General features: G+C 45.8%; 1 protein-coding gene across 1 annotated transcript; it reads left to right on the forward strand.

The window, feature by feature from the left end:
• Nucleotides 1–1,375: 1,375 nt before the first annotated feature.
• On the forward strand, nucleotides 1,376–15,354 carry LOC109468293 (the record flags this gene model as incomplete). The annotated part of the gene is made up of 12 exons (XM_019766547.1): nucleotides 1,376–1,453; nucleotides 1,659–1,760; nucleotides 6,793–7,309; nucleotides 10,596–11,209; nucleotides 11,494–11,615; nucleotides 11,939–12,018; nucleotides 12,223–12,275; nucleotides 12,822–12,977; nucleotides 13,180–13,229; nucleotides 13,582–13,648; nucleotides 13,905–13,950; nucleotides 14,828–15,354. Coding segments are annotated over exons 1-12 (2,412 nt in total), but the record flags the coding sequence as incomplete, so codon positions are not given.
• Nucleotides 15,355–17,805: the final 2,451 nt, after the last annotated feature.

Here is a 17,805-nt window from a genome sequence, read left to right on the forward strand (position 1 = left end):
TTAAGCGTTAATGAATAATTCTTCGTTACGCCTAATTTTGCCTTTCAAAGTGCAGGAAAATGCGTCATTGAAGGTTCAAAATACAAAATTTCCCGGGGGAGAATGCCCCCGGACCCCCCTACATTGCTCGCGCCTTTGGCGCTCGACTCGCGCTTCTGCGCTCGGTCCCTGCGGCTCTAGCCAGAACCAGCTTTCCTGTCAATTTCCGGAAGTTTGCGGAGAGTTACAGAATTTTTTTAAAGAATCCGTCAACCTTGACAGGCAAATTAACAAAAATCTTGAGTAAAATATGAAAACATCAGAAGGACCGACAAACACTCTCAACACCATGATTTGCCTCTCAAAATGTGGGAAATTGCGTTTTTGAAGGCTTAAAAATCCTAAATTTCCCGGGGAGCATTCCCCCGGACCCCCCTAGATTACGACGCTCCCCTCTCAAAATCCACTGGGCAGACTGAAAAAATGCAAGCTGGCTGACGTCGACTCAGACTCCCCTTTATTTGTGGACGCACTCGGGGACCAGGGCATGTGGGGAACACAGGGTACACATACCTTTAATGCGTGCTTCATTACATGTAAGATATACGTAATTTTGTCAGTGATCACCTTTTCCAACAAAGCGAGATACCAAATCCAGTGCAGCTCGAACGAAAAAAAGTCTGTCAATTTACCGTTAAGCGTTGCCGACCGTCCTGAATTTACCGTTAAGCGTTATCGGCCCTGCTGAATTCACCGTTAACCGTTGCCAGGACCCCCCCATGCAGACCCTCCGACATGATCCCTTGCGTTTCTCCTCGTTTTCTCCGCGGAATTATACACTACAACTATTCAGGCTGGGGTAGGGTCGGAAACGCGCTGACGACTACAACCACGAATGTGTACGACGAAACAAGAAAGCAACAATAGCAGTCTCTGCAGTTGAACGGACGAGAGCTTGATAAACAGTGTGACTGAAGTGGAAGACGATCTCTCACGCTCTGAGTCTCTGGACTCTGTGAGAACTTAATTCGAAACAGGCTGGGGGACGGGCACAGGCACGGGACGCGCTGACCACCCCGCCTGATACATTCCCCCGGTCCCTCAGAGACCAGAGCGGTGTCGTTGGAGAGCGCGGCTGTAAATTTTGTGTACCGAGCTGAGGTAACGGTCGTGTTTTAGCAGATGAACACTCGTTCGCGCGGTGACCCCGGCCATGTTTCTGGTCTATTATCTACTCGCGTGTATGGCAATTCTTTTTGTCATTAACCTGTTTTCTGTCCTGCATCGTGACGTTTCTTGTAACATCCAACCTGACAATGAAAAGTTACTGTTCACCATCGTACCCCCGACGGGACCCAAGTTCGAGTTGGAAATCTTGGAAAATCAAGCGTCTGGGATGAAACTGTACGAAGAAGTGTCAAATGTAACCGGAATACCGAAAGCAATATTGAGACTCTACAAGAATGGGAAGAAGGTACGTTATATCTCGTTTTCACATATTTTTGTGCACTTCCGCCGTTAGAACCTTTGTTGTAAAATACCTGAGGTATGTGGTACCAAATAAACGAGATTTCAGTGTGTTCTATCATATGTGTCCTGTAAGGGAGGGGGTGAACTAGTAGGCATTAGATACACCTTCTGTGTGACTAACCGATTTTTATATTCTGGCCTGGTAATAGGTACATCGTGAGAGTTTCCAGGTTCCTGACGGTGGAACCATCCACGCACACATCCCCGGAAACGGAGGGACCCCTCCCACACCGCCTGGTGGAAGAAATATGGTAAGTAGAAATCCAGTTGTGACTATCTCAGATTCGGCCTCTTACAGTGTTACACGTTATCAACCTCCTGACCTAGAAAGTATGGAGTATTCATGAATGTTTATTTCAGCCACCATTTTACCTCCATTTTTGTAAATGAATTTGTATGGCGGTGAACCTTAATATAGTCTGTTTGTAACCCTACGTAATTTTCGCCGGTACTATAAATGTTAGCCTCTACTACAAGGCACCGCGGATCGCTGGAAAAATAGTAGAAATTGGCCGAAATATTTAAAGGGATAGTATACCAGAGAAGATCAATTTCTTCCCGCGGTGCCTGGTAGAGGCAGGCGAGTAAACCTATAAGTTCTGGGTTGACTGCTAAAGGGGATATGAATTCGTCAACCTATTAAAGCGGTTAGTAAAACATGATCTGTACATTATTGTATTAATACATCATATTGTATATTAAATTGATATGTACCGCCAAGCAGATCTTTGGGTGGCTGCAAATTAAAAGCATACTGCAGGCAAAATGGATACTGCTTGGCTTGTTTGAAACTGTATTCCAGCCACCCAAATATCTGCTTGGAGATGAGTATTAGATTACATGTAAGATCCGCGGGATCATCTGGTTTCCATCTTTTTGTCTGTGTATGAACTGTGTTTATTTCTAGAAGGGACCTAGTAGAATTGTCTTAGCAGGGGAAAGTGAAGACAAGAAAAACAAAACTTTCGCTCAATTCGAAGTTTGGACCGCATTTCGCACATCTCTGTATGTGAGACCGTACTTTTTTTTATTCCAACATTTCATGACCAGACATGGTAACACCACACTCAAGTTTCAACTTATTTTATGTCGTCACCAACGTAGCCTATGTAACCCAAGCTCAGGGGGGCTCCCTACGCCGGCTGGATGTTGGGCGGCCGGCAAAAGCGATTTAATCAGGCTGTCACCAACGCAGATAGATGACAAATACGGAACGCGACAGGGCAATACTCATTTTCACTTGAGTTTAAGGAGAGTCGTGTAAAGTGCCTTTCCCAAGGGCACAAGATCAGTGACACGTATAAGTTGAATAGGCCGTAACCTTGTATACCAGACTATCTCCAAGGCGAGTCCAAAGGACCCATAGAAATTGAAAATTATACCAAAGACATTGTCGCCCCCCCCCCACACGCACACACAATTATTTCTGGCAGTCCGTTAAAATATATATAGGTCAGGCTCCATTTATGTACAGTAAACATCCTCTTCAACACAGAAAAGTCAGTTTTCTCCGAGAAGGCATTGGACATTGTCAGGACGTTTGTCTGTGTTTACGTTTTGGGAATAACTCTCCCGCGACCCTACAGGACTTCCTGTCGTGTGTTAATCACCGACTTCTCCCTGTCACGGTTGATTCGGGAAGATAACTCAAACATCACTCAGTAGCTTCCATCTTGTCTCTGCCCTGAAATCTCCATGCACATCATGGGGATGTTTTATAGTCTCCAAGCAGATCCTACGGTGGAAAGACGACAGATTCTATAGGCCATTACTAGTTACTACAGTAGTCTTGCTTTGTGGGTTGTTGTTTCTCGTTATTATTAGTTCGTCCCCCCACAGCAATACGAACTCAACTACTAGTGAGGTGACCTGAATCGCACATGTTGGAAAGTAAAAGCTTACTTTGGTTGCAATAAACATAAAAATCTTTCTCTTTTTAAATAAGGGAAAGTGCAATTTATTTAGCTTTGTGAGGTCAAATCTGATTATGATGTCCTAAGTAAAATTAGCGATATCTGTCTAGCCTCCACTAGGCCTTCTACGGGGGTCTCTCTCACTCACTCAATCCAGGGTATTGATCGTAAAAAAAGGCTAAAAAGGGAAAATACTTTGCCAGGAGAGTCAGTCCACGGGATGGTTGATAATTCCCCCCTTCTGAACGGCAAATGAAGTCTACGGTGGCTATAGGCTAAATTTCACTGTTTTTTTCGAACCCGCGTTGTTAGTATGGTGGACGTTATGGCGGGCCTGTCAAGCCCCTATCCCAAATATACCTAATCCTACTATTCAGAAGTATTTTGCCAGCAAAAAAGGCGAAATGGTCAAGTTCAAAACTCCCTGATCTCAATTTCCTGGTCCATTATGCAAATTTCAAACTCACCAATCCAATATAAGTGACTGTATGGAAGCTTGCAAACATTTTAATGACCTTGCATTCCCCATATCTGCTTTTCAGCTTTCTGAAACCCTTTCTCTGACCACCAACCAAGTAGACTGGATGCCATCCTCCGTAGTTTCCGCCCGCTCCCAAATGGTGCACCTCAAAACTAGGTCAGATGAAACCAAGCGTGTTTCTCTCAGCGGGTAGCGTCCTCATATTCTAGCCTATGGTCACATTCCAAACCGACTTCCGGTCGAGCGGTTTTCGGAAACCAGAAGTATGGAGATTGGGTTTTGTGCGCGTGAAAAATCTACCGATTCCCAAGGGACTTACAAACTTTTTGCTGTTCTACGCTTAAAAGTCGGGCTTCAAATTATTTTTGTGAGATTTTCTTCCTCACATTATCGGATGGCACCAGTTCCCACCCCCACCCCCTCCCCTCCACTGGACAAATGAAACCATGTGGTGACACCCCATAGTATAAACTTTCTTCTCCCTACAGCCAGGGTGCTGGTAAACTCAACGACACTTACAGATAAATGGTAAAGGCCAAGCAAACTCCCCCTGGCCAATTATTCACACCATTTGCCAAATTCTACACTCCGTAGAAATTACTAGAATACTTCTGAATAGTCTGATAGAGGTACTCCGTAGCCTCTACCAGGCTTCAGCATTTAGCGGTTGTAGAACAGAAATCGGCCAAATAGTCCTTGAATAGACTTTCTACCTTCATGAATAGACGTGTTGTGCCAAAGGAGTTGTCTAGTCTCCACCAGACTCCTTTGCAGGCTGAATAGATAGTAGAAATTGGCTATTAAATAAAGGGGGGCGTCATTGACATTGGCCAGGGGAGTTGGCCGGCTATAGAGGGTCCAGCATGGCCTGCACAGTCTGTGGAAACTCACTACGATGAAAGGGTATAAAATTAATCCGCTCATCTACGGAACAAGGACAGTAGCTTAGCACCTCAGATCATTCAGGCCATAAATAACCCGGCATGCAGGCCCGCGCGCAGCCAAGCCCCACGGGGTCTCCTGGCGTATCTGTATACATTTGTACATAATGTGACATCCAGGGGGCCTTGATAGTCTCCACCAGACTTCTTTTGCGGGTTGATAAATCGTAGAAATCGGCCCCAAAAGGGTATTAATTGGCCAGTAAGGTAGCCGGCCAGACTCCAGCTCCCCGCCTCTTGGCCTCTTGGCGGGGAGCTGGAGCTTCTCTGGCCGGCTAGCTACCTTCTCAGGCCAATTAATACCCTTTTGGGGCCGATTTCTACGATTTATCAACCCGCAGAAGAAGTCTGGTGGAGACTAGGGCCTTGATCAGGTCACGAAGTCAGTACCAGCTCATTCAATCCTTGGGAAATAATATCAGCATGAGTTCCACTGCCCATTTTAAAACGCCAATCACCCTGCTGAGAAAAACATACATGCTTTATTGTTCTTCACAGATGTGGTTAAAATCTAATCCCCTGGGATGGATCTTGTAGTAGAAGTTTGACGAAAGCTTTCCAGACAGCGCCCGGGCACGCTACCGAAGAGTCCATTTCAAGGGAACACGTTGTGTGTAAAATCATAAAATATCTTTCAATAAATATTCATACGACTTGAAGTACAATCTCTTAGTATTACAGTATAACTGTGTTATATTACTGCTATCTTGTATATGAATGGATTTTGATTATATGAATTTGAAGTATTTCAAAGACGCCTTTCCCCTACACACAAAATAGCCTCTTCCATGTCCCAAAATGGCGAAAAAGCCGCCCGTGACAGAATTAACACAGAAGACATTGTTTACGAGGTTTTTCTTCAGAATGTTCCTGATTTTGTCGGTAATATAGGCCATATAGCCCCTCATAGCCGATTTCTACTATTTATTCAGCCTGCAAAGGAGTCTGGTGGAGACTAGGATTTGGCCCGCTTCATGATGCCTGGTGGTAGAGGGTCTATAAAATGTGCTATAAGGCCTATAAAAGGTGCCACGGGGTGGGACTAATCTTGGGTAATTGACACTGATCTGACAAGCGCACTTTGATTAGCTGACAATCATCTGTTAATGAGCGCGGTACTTAGCGAGTGCCCTAAAGAAAACAGGGAGGCCAGAAAGCGTAACGAAGTGTTACTGTTAAGAGTCCCTCAGCTTCGGGATTAGATGGTCTAAAAATTATTCTATCCTTCTACTTAGTGCCTCTTCAAATATGTAATTTTCGGAAGGCAAAATAAAATAATTCTACTTGACGAAAACTGTAAAAACGACTTAGTATCCGTAGAAAATCCAATTTTTAGATATTTTGGGAGGGATCCAATAGTTTCAGATCCCCAAGAATCAAAGTTTCCGATACTTTACGGATCCCATATGCATCCGTTTGGCCGACCGGGAGTAATTCAGCAATGTTCTAATTCGTTTCGTTGCTTATACATGTGCATATAATGATTGGCATGGCCAAATCCGGTCTTCCGCCGAACCTGGTCGACTAATTTTCCCGCCAAATTTTGTATCTGTATTTGCGTAGCCGGTATAACCGCCCTTCGGTGTAACACACCAGCTTCTGTATCCGTATACGGTATAACCGCCTTCGGCGTAACACACCAGCTTCTGTATCTGTATAGCCGGTATAACCGCCCTTCGGCGTAACACACCAGCTTCTGTATCTGTATAGCCGGTATAACCGCCCTTCGGCGTAACACAAGCTTCTGTATCTGTATAGCCGGTATAACTGCCCTTCGGCGTAACACACCAGCTTCTGTATCTGTATAGCCGGTATAACCGCCCTTCGGCGTAACACAAGCTTCTGTATCTGTATAGCCGGTATAACCACCCTTCAAGCGTAACACACCAGCTAATTCAAAGGAAGGTGTGATTTGGGCTTACTCCTATCTTTTATTCTTTTTTTGCAGAAATCAGATTATCGCACAGCTCAGCCAGAAGACAAAGATCAGACTGTCTGTGACTGTCAGGGTGCCTGTAACTGCCCCTTACCGTGGGGGTGGTCCAGCCCTATCTCATACCAACCAAGTCCAGGTACTGACCAGGCCAGTTCGGTGTACCAGCCAAGCCCAATCCCCAATCCCCGTGCCTTGTCGAGCCCGTACCAGCCCAGTCCAAGTGAAGACCAGGCCAGTTCGGTGTACCAGCCAAGCCCAATCGCCGATCCCCATGGATGTGGAGGAAACGATCTCGACGTCTATGACTTCAATGAAAGCGACCAAGCTAACGCGTTACCTTATGTTAGGCGTGCTTTACAGAAGACCACAAGGGACGACTGTAACAGCGACAGCGACCTTGGAGTGCACCACCTGGAATCGTCAGATGATGACCCATCCGATTTGTCCGACACAAACTCCGAGCCCTTCGACAGTTCTTTCTACATCCCGGCGAGCAGAACACCGACGGGGAAAACAAAGAACCAGACTGGTAATACTACTGAATACTACTGACTAATACTTCCGAACGGTTGATTGGTGTTTTGTTGACTTACAGCCTAAAACTATGGAAGGACCTCCCGACAATACCCTTTTTAATGAGATGTTGGGGAGATTCGCCCATGGCTGACTGGTCGGTTTGGCTTTAAAGTCAACAGAACAACAGCTAACCGTTAGTCAGTGTAGGAGGGGGTCTCTATGTGTTAACAGGGACTGAAGTCAGTTGTGACGGGGCAATGTCGGTAGAGAGGGGGTCTCTATGTGTTAACAGGGACTGAAGTGAAGGCAGAGTTGTGACGGGACAATGTCGGTAGAGAGGGGGTCTCTATGTGTTAACAGGGACTAAAGTCAGTTATGACGGGGCAATGTCGGAAGAGAGGGGGTCTCTATGTGTTAACAGGGACTAAAGTCAGTTGTGACGGGGCAATGTCGGTAGGGAGGGGGTCTCTGTGTGTTAACAGGGACTAAAGTCAGTTGTGACGGGGCAATGTCGAAAGAGAGGGGGTCTTTATGTGTTAACAGGGACTGAAGGCAGAGTTGTAACGGGACAATGTCGGTAGAGAGGGGGTCTCTATGTGTTAACAGGGACTAAAGTCAGTTGTGACGGGGCAATGTCGAAAGAGAGGGGGTCTCTATGTGTTAACAGGGACTAAAGTCAGTTGTGACGGGGCAATGTCGAAAGAGAGGGGGTCTCTGTGTGTTAACAGGGACTGAAGGCAGAGTTGTAACGGGACAATGTCGGTAGAGAGGGGGTCTCTATGTGTTAACAGGGACTAAGGTCAGTTGTGACGGGGCAATGTCGGTAGAGAGGGGGTCTCTGTGTGTTAACAGGGACTGAAGGCAGAGTTGTAACGGGACAATGTCGGTAGAGAGGGGGTCTCTATGTGTTAACAGGGACTAAAGTCAGTTGTGACGGGGCAATGTCGGTAGAGAGGGGGTCTCTGTGTGTTAACAGGGACTGAAGGCAGAGTTGTAACGGGACAATGTCGGTAGAGAGGGGGTCTCTATGTGTTAACAGGGACTAAAGTCAGTTGTGACGGGGCAATGTCGGTAGAGAGGGGGTCTCTGTGTGTTAACAGGGACTGAAGGCAGAGTTGTAACGGGACAATGTCGGTAGAGAGGGGGTCTCTATGTGTTAACAGGGACTAAAGTCAGTTGTGACGGGGCAATGTCGAAAGAGAGGGGGTCTCTATGTGTTAACAGGGACTAAAGTCAGTTGTGACGGGGCAATGTCGAAAGAGAGGGGGTCTCTATGTGTTAACAGGGACTAAAGTCAGTTGTGACGGGGCAATGTCGAAAGAGAGGGGGTCTCTATGTGTTAACAGGGACTAAAGTCAGTTGTGACGGGGCAATGTCGAAAGAGAGGGGGTCTCTATGTGTTAACAGGGACTAAAGTCAGTTGTGACGGGGCAATGTCGAAAGAGAGGGGGTCTCTATGTGTTAACAGGGACTAAAGTCAGTTGTGACGGGGCAATGTCGAAAGAGAGGGGGTCTCTATGTGTTAACAGGGACTAAAGTCAGTTGTGACGGGGCAATGTCGAAAGAGAGGGGGTCTCTATGTGTTAACAGGGACTAAAGTCAGTTGTGACGGGGCAATGTCGAAAGAGAGGGGGTCTCTATGTGTTAACAGGGACTAAAGTCAGTTGTGACGGGGCAATGTCGAAAGAGAGGGGGTCTCTATGTGTTAACAGGGACTAAAGTCAGTTGTGACGGGGCAATGTCGAAAGAGAGGGGGTCTCTATGTGTTAACAGGGACTAAAGTCAGTTGTGACGGGGCAATGTCGAAAGAGAGGGGGTCTCTATGTGTTAACAGGGACTAAAGTCAGTTGTGACGGGGCAATGTCGGAAGAGAGGGGGTCTCTGTGTGTTAACAGGGACTGAAGGCAGAGTTGTAACGGGACAATGTCGGTAGAGAGGGGGTCTCTATGTGTTAACAGGGACTAAGGTCAGTTGTGACGGGGCAATGTCGGTAGAGAGGGGGTCTCTGTGTGTTAACAGGGACTGAAGGCAGAGTTGTAACGGGACAATGTCGGTAGAGAGGGGGTCTCTATGTGTTAACAGGGACTAAAGTCAGTTGTGACGGGGCAATGTCGGTAGAGAGGGGGTCTCTGTGTGTTAACAGGGACTGAAGGCAGAGTTGTAACGGGACAATGTCGGTAGAGAGGGGGTCTCTATGTGTTAACAGGGACTAAAGTCAGTTGTGACGGGGCAATGTCGGTAGAGAGGGGGTCTCTGTGTGTTAACAGGGACTGAAGGCAGAGTTGTAACGGGACAATGTCGGTAGAGAGGGGGTCTCTATGTGTTAACAGGGACTAAAGTCAGTTGTGACGGGGCAATGTCGAAAGAGAGGGGGTCTCTATGTGTTAACAGGGACTAAAGTCAGTTGTGACGGGGCAATGTCGAAAGAGAGGGGGTCTCTATGTGTTAACAGGGACTAAAGTCAGTTGTGACGGGGCAATGTCGAAAGAGAGGGGGTCTCTATGTGTTAACAGGGACTAAAGTCAGTTGTGACGGGGCAATGTCGAAAGAGAGGGGGTCTCTATGTGTTAACAGGGACTAAAGTCAGTTGTGACGGGGCAATGTCGGTAGAGAGGGGGTCTCTGTGTGTTAACAGGGACTGAAGGCAGAGTTGTAATGGGGCAATGTCGAAAGAGAGGGGGTCTCTATGTGTTAACAGGGACTAAAGTCAGTTGTGACGGGGCAATGTCGAAAGAGAGGGGGTCTCTATGTGTTAACAGGGACTAAAGTCAGTTGTGACGGGGCAATGTCGAAAGAGAGGGGGTCTCTATGTGTTAACAGGGACTGAAGGCAGAGTTGTGACGGGGCAATGTCGAAAGAGAGGGGGTCTCTATGTGTTAACAGGGACTGAAGTCAGTTGTGACGGGGCAATGTCGAAAGAGAGGGGGTCTCTATGTGTTAACAGGGACTAAAGTCAGATGTGACGGGGCAATGTCGGTAGAGAGGGGATCTCTATGTGTTAACAGGGACTAAAGTCAGTTGTGACGGGGCAATGTCGAAAGAGAGGGGGTCTCTATGTGTTAACAGGGACTGAAGGCAGAGTTGTAACGGGACAATGTCGGTAGAGAGGGGGTCTCTATGTGTTAACAGGGACTGAAGTCAGTTGTGACAGGGCAATTTCGGAAAAGAGGGGGTCTGTATGTGTTAACAGGGACTGAAGGCAGACTTGTGACGGGGCAATTACACTGGAGGGGGTTTCTTTGTACATAAATGACAGACATCATTCAAACAAGTGAATCAGTGTCATCGATTTTATATAGGTGTGTCTGGCAAAGCTGGTGCAAAACTTCTGAACAGAGCTGTAAAGAGGGAGACTCTACACAAGACACTGTCCATGAGCCCCTGCTGCCGTTCCAAATGCTCGCGGCGCTTTACATACCGGGGCTTAAAGAAGAAGAGAGAGAAGTACTTCGGCAGCGGAGACGCGTCCGCGCGGTCGTCGTGGCTAGTGGAGAAGCTGTCTACATTCCAGAACGACGAAGACAAGCTGAAGAGCACGTTCTCCTTCAAGGCGGATGGACGGTTGATGTGCAGAAAGGCATGGTGTAGGCTGTACGGCATCTCGAGAAAAGTCTACTACCGAAGTAGAACAGCCTTCTTGGATGGTCGCCCATCAGCCTCCGACAGGATTAGACCTCGCAGAGAAAAGTCTAAGGCATATGTAAATGCCAACGTCTGGTTCGAGATGTATCTCGCTGCTCACGCCGAGAAGATGCCCCACCGAAAAGAAAAGTGGCTTCCCTACAGGACCAGGAAGCAAGGCGTCTACCATCAGTACCGCCAAGACATGGCCGAACAAATGGAGCCATATTGTTCCAAACAGACATTTTACAACATGTGGAACGAGATGCATCCTGATGTTTTCATTAAGAAGGTAACCATAATCGTGTGTTTGTGTATCTGTTTGAAAGAGTGTGTGTATGTGTGTTTCTGTGCGTTTGTCCCTGTGTATGTGTGTTTTTATGTGTGTGTGTGTGTGTGTGTGTGTGTGTGTGTGTTTGTGCGTAAATTTATATGTGCTTGTGTGCTGTGCACGTGTGCCCGTGTATTTGTGTATGTGCGTGTGTTTTTATGACAAAATGAAACATAATGTGTATATTACGTATGCAGCATTTCGTTGTTCTTTAATCATACAATGTCTTGTATTGTTTTATGCAGTCCAGCCTGTTTACCAAGTGTAAGAAATGCGTTCAGTTGGAGCGAAAGCTCGAGAGGACACGGATTCCGAACAAACGAGAAGAGATCCAGGAACGACGCCGCGCCCATCTCGGCAGACAAATGTAAGCATTTATCCGCCATATATGTTGCGCCAGAATAACGCCGACATAGCTTCTATATAGTATGGACCCACTCTGGCCAGTCATATCCCTTTTAGGCCGATTTCTAGTACTTATTCAGCCTGCTATGGAGTCTGGTGGAGACTAGTTTCTATACAGTAATGCCAGGAATTGAACGCGGTTTAGAATTATATGATATAGTCTAAACATGAAGTGTGAACTGTCAACTACTCATTTATATTCCTGACATGATTAAATGCCAGGATATTTTGTTGAATTCTTTGGGTAAGAAGCAGGTATTTAGAAATGCTACATATCTTTTATAGGCGTGAACGAATCAACTACTACAGACGAAGGGAGGCGGCCCACCGAAATCCAAACCGGTACCTGAGTCTGATTGTTGATGGTAAGTCTTCATGCGACTTACAATTATTTATTATTTCTTACATTTCGTCATCTTTATGTATCTGATCAGAAACGTTGATTTACTTGTTGATTCACAAAACGTTCATATCATTTGAATGATGCGTAGAATACTAGCATACGTTGGCAGATTTAATGAAATTTATTTAGATTTTGTAGAATAACAGCGCCCGTATTTCTGTTACAGGGATGGACCAAGCGAAGACATACCTCCCACACTTCGTTGGTGCCAAGTCAAAGGTAATTTTCACTAATGTCACATTTCTACGTGTGTTCGACATCATCTTTATTGAATCAAGAATAAACGATGATATTGAAGAGCGAACAAAAACGTGGCTGTTGTAGCCAAACTGAAAATATAAGAGGCCGTCACGTGAGGTAGGGTCACGTGGAGTAGGGCCAGATCTAATCAATTTCGTGTAGCTTATTACAAAAAATGATCCTGAAGGAGACATTTTTTCCAAATTAAACAATATTAAGGCAATATAAATGGTTACACACCTTGGCCGGCCACTTAAGACAGATCAACATTCATCTAGGGCGCAAGGTAAAAAGGGACTGTGCATCAGCCATACGTATATTAATTTTATTACACACACATTCTGTGTTACTACTATTGTTGCAATTTTTTGTTTGTTTGCGAAGGTTAACCACATGGAGTCCCCCATAGGGCTGCAGACAGATATTGAGTCTGCATTTCTGTCACTTATATGTACCATTTTAATATATGATATTATGAAGGGTTTGTTGATATCATTTCTCTTACCAAGTTGTTTACTTCTTCAGGACATGGCGTCAACGGATCTCATGAAGGTACACGTGTCTGGCATAATAAGTCACGGGCATGGCATCAAGGCGACCTACACAGACGTGTTTGAGTATAGCCATGACAGCAACTTGACGATCAACCTACTGTTGAAAATGCTGTACCGTCTTTCTAAGGTAAATCTGGTTTTGTTACCGCCCTGCTCTATATGACACTGCTCACTGTCATGTTGCAGATTATACTTGATAATAAATCTAATGGTGTTTTACTGAACATTGACATTCATATCGAATATTATGCAGAACATAGTCCGTTAAATTTGTATATAAAACATCTCGTAAGGAACACACTAACGTTGTTCTCTTGTTTATGTTTCAGCGTGGACCCTTACCTCCAATCCTGTATCTCCAGGCTGACAATTGTTTCAGGTAAGTGCTATTGCATCTGCCACTCTTCAAGCAGAGGTTAGATGGGAATATCGTGACCTGCTCCTGACGCGTAGTTTTGATTGGCGTCTGTTCCAATTTTTTCTGATCAGTTTAATAGTTTTTAGAGATGGTCAAAACACGGAGTTTTAGTGTTCATTATTGTTATGACGGATCATGGAGAGGAAATGTAATAATAAACCCTGTACTTTTCTTTGTTACCACTATTTCAAAGCTACTACTTAGTTTACGATTGGCGTCTGACAATGACCATAGCTTTTAGTTCGCATGTGCTGGTCTGGTTTACTCTTTGTCTGAATGGCTCATCTATATGGACTTTTATGCAATTTTACAGGGAAAACAAGAACAGGTTCATGTTGGCGTTTCTTGATTTGTTGGTCCATCGGAACATATTTGTGGAAGTAAGTGAGCGTCACTCCTTATCTTGGTATTCATGGTACCTTTAGGTGAAACGCTGCATGTTCAAAAGTTGATTACATGTGTTCAATTATACTACTCCAGACGTATGTGCTTGTTGTTACTTGTGTTCCACGTTTAAGCTTAAACTACGGTATATCTGCTCATGAAGATATATTTCTATACTGTATTCACATATGGACGACATGAAATTTCTTATGGGATGTCTGTTATTAAAGTTATTTCCTGCTTCCTCTGCAGGTGCAGCTGTCGTTCCTGTATGTTGGGCATACCCATGAAGATATAGGTAAGACGCAACATGGTATTTTTGCATACTGTTAGACTATATTGACATGGTAGGAAGCTTCATGTGGATTTTAAATGTAAACTATGATGTGGGGCGTATCACATGGGTATATCAGATTTGTGATTGTATTGTGAACGTTTTCCTGTCCGTGTATAATAAATGCATTACGCAGTTGCCGGGTTAAGTCGGCTGCAGTTTAATTGACCCGGTTCCTTTTGCCCTTTCCGGTAGAAATCCCCATAGGCTGATAACAGTCTATATGGATTTCTGGACACCCAAAATCGTCTGTGAGTGCAAGCGCGAAAAGACAGATGGACAAAAAGAAAGAGGTGCCGGAATTTGGAAAAGACGATACCCAAACCTGAGTAAACACAGAATGAACATACAAGAACGTACAGATGTTAACAGAACATATAAGAGAGAAGCTTGAATCGTGAGTGTTCTTTCAGAAAGCAAGCTGTAAACGGTGTAAGTAATAAGTGACTGCAACAGTTAACTATAGTTGAACAAGAGTTGTCAAGGTTTTCAGCCGTTGACTTAATTCTCCCAATAGCAGACAAATTTAAAACATTTTATTTTGAAATTCGTAAAAGGATTGGTGCATACGCGTGGCTGTTGTCCTTAAAGTTATGCCTGGATGACTCTTAAGTTTCTAAACGATGAAATGAGAACATGTATCAAGGTGTTTTAACTCATAAGAAGCGTCAGCTGATCAACAATGAAGTCTGGATATACAAGTACTACCGATGGCCAAGACTGGTTAAGTTCATTGAGTTTTAATAGTTGTTGTCTTTTACCTTTTAATCATAAAAAGACGCGCACGCACAAGCTCTTTATATCGAACATTGAAACATGCTAGTCCTCTTTTTCAATTTAGATCAACTGTTCAGTCAGATCGCTGACAGACTGAGACACGAAGAGGCCAGAACACCCAAGCGGCTGCTAGAAATACTTCCGGACGCAGCGGAGATGCGCGGTCTGTACGACGTGCGAGGCTGGTTGGAGCCGTACATCATCAACATTAAAGGGCACTCTAAAGTCGGGATGTTCAGATTCAGACAGAGTAAAACGATGAAGGATCGAGTAGACATGTTCTACAGAAGGAGCCACGACCACAAGTGGAAGATCCTACGGACCGGGATGTTCCGCACCGACAACGAGAACGTCCCCGTCAGACCGTCAGGGAAGCCGAAGCTGCTGCTGCCTGTGTTCGAGAAGAGGGAGATAAACGTGGGGAACCTGATGACCCAGAAGCTTCCAAAGTGGTCACCATACTTGGAATCTGAAGAAGAAGCGAAATACTGGAAAGAGTATCTTGGTCAGCTGAAGAGCGCGTCACAAAGTCTACCTGCTAAGACGCGCTATGCCTCAGGAGATGGCACAGGTTGGCTTCTGGAGCGGCTGTCGCCTTGTGATCCAGCGGAGCTGGAAAAGGGAGACGGGGCAGAGACAGGCATCTCTGAGGAGCTCGACCGTCTGTTGGAAGAGGAGCTGGAAAGTGCCGAGGTAAGATTTTGAACTTCAAAAATAAATAGTGGACAGACCGGGTCAGATATTAAAAGAGGGAGAGGAGGAGACATGTCTGGGGGGAATGTTGTTGACAAAAGAAGAACGCCATGCTGTTTAGTTTCTACTAATTATATGGTACAATTTTCATTAGATTGTCGTCCAGGGATCGACAATGGGTAAGAAGAGGAACCGAGGTGGGAACAGAGGCCGTGGACGGCGCTCACGCGGCGCCCGTGGAGGTGGACGAGGGCGCGGTCGTAGCTAGATTTGGACTGTACCACGCTACTGTTTAAGTTCCATAGATTTGATATTGACCACAGATGTATTGAATAGTCTTCGTGTTGTGTTTTTCAGTAGACATGTTCAAGTTCCTATTTTAGATCTTTTGTGCTTCAGTTACAGCTAACATGTCACGATGCCTTGTTGTAAACATTGTAAACATTTGTCAAATTGAAATAATCTGACTGGAGTTTATAGACAGTGTCTATACCTGCGCATGGCTTATATGTGATATACTGTATCTTGCTATAAGCCATTTGATCAAATAGAGATAAAGGTAATATAGTCGTTATGTCCTTTTTCAAAGGCGTTGTTGTGGACTTTGACCTCAGTGATGTTCAGTGTCAACAGCTTAAACCTTTCTTGTTATGTTATAGTGTGTCTGTGTGTCTAGTATAAATAGTACTTTTCTACTTTGCATGCTTAAATTTCTATCGTTTGCATTGACATGTGGGCAGTGGTTATTGCGGCATGAGGACATATAATACATGTACAGTATTCAACGCTCAGTGTGAGTGTATGTGTCACACTTTGTATTCCCCTCAATCGTCCTGCACAGACTTCGCGCTAGAATACCGCTGGTGTCGGCCAAGTAGAACTTCCCTCGTGTTGGACTTCAAGCAAGAAGACCGTTCGTGTCGGCCTGGTCGAGTCGCGAGGGAACTTCCCTCGTGTGTGACTTCACGCGAGAAGACCGTTCGTGTCGGCCTGGTCGAGTCGCGAGGGAACTTCCCTCGTGTGTGACTTAACGCGAGAAGACCGTTCGTGTCGGCCTGGTCGAGTCGCGAGGGAACTTCCCTCGTGTGTGACTTCACGCGAGAAGACCGTTCGTGTCGGCCTGGTCGAGTCGCGAGGGAACTTCCCTCGTGTGTGACTTAACGCGAGAAGACCGTTCGTGTCGGCCTGGTCGAGTCGCGAGGGAACTTCCCTCGTGTGTGACTTCACGCGAGAAGACCGTTCGTGTCGGCCTGGTCGAGTCGCGAGGGAACTTCCCTCGTGTGTGACTTAACGCGAGAAGACCGTTCGTGTCGGCCTGGTCGAGTCGCGAGGGAACTTCCCTCGTGTGTGACTTTACAAGGCACACCGCTAGTGACGGACTGTGTGCATGAACACCGTTCGTGAAGACCCCCGTTCGAGGGAACTTCCCTCTTGGTCAGCTAAGACAGAAAACCTCCCTTGTGCCCGGTCAAAGGAGACAATTTCCCTCCTATTGTGGTTGGCTAAAACAGAAAATATAACCCGTACGTTGCCATACGAGGGAACTTCTCTCGCTAACCCCAGAAATCGAAGGCAATGTGATGGTCTTTCCGAACTTCTTAATGTCTTAATTTTTGCTATCACAGTTCAAAAAGCTTGATCTTCAAGATTTTGTTGTCTTAAGATTGCAAAAATTCAAGACAGAAAAAAGGGGGAATAAATTGGATTTTCCCCTTTAGATTTGGATTGTGTTATATATATATATATATTTACACATACACGCTCGCGCGCGCATACACACACACACACTACACACACACGCATACGCATAACGTTATATTCACACACGCACACACACATACACGTGCATACACACACGCACATACATACGCGCACACACACACACACCGTGTGACACACACACACACACACACATGCACACACACACACACACACACACACACACACACTACTCACACGCACACACATACGCATATATATATATACACACACACTGGGATAATGAGTCCCTCCATGTAACGTACGAACTTTATACTCACAGTCCCCGAGGCATTGATGCCTCAACCTAGATCCAGCACAGCCTGGGCGCCCGCCGGCAAGTCTGATGAAGTTGCGGCAGAATCGCAACAGGACGCACCGACGCCGACATTGGCGCCTCAGCGGCCGGACCCCGCTGCCGTGAAGGGGAGTTTCGTACAGCCCTGCCCGACGAGCAGCATGTATCTAACACCCGGCAAGCCAGTGACAGAGAGGGAGTCTTTCGAGAAGGCGTACCCCCGTGGAGCGATGCTCGGGAGCTGCGGATTCGGCAACGTGTATGCCGGTACAAGGGCACGGGACGGCCTACCG

The sequence above is a fragment of the Branchiostoma belcheri genome, unplaced genomic scaffold (genome assembly GCF_001625305.1).
Source record: "Branchiostoma belcheri isolate BF01 breed outbred unplaced genomic scaffold, Haploidv18h27 scaffold199, whole genome shotgun sequence".
Taxonomy (NCBI): domain Eukaryota; kingdom Metazoa; phylum Chordata; class Leptocardii; order Amphioxiformes; family Branchiostomatidae; genus Branchiostoma; species Branchiostoma belcheri.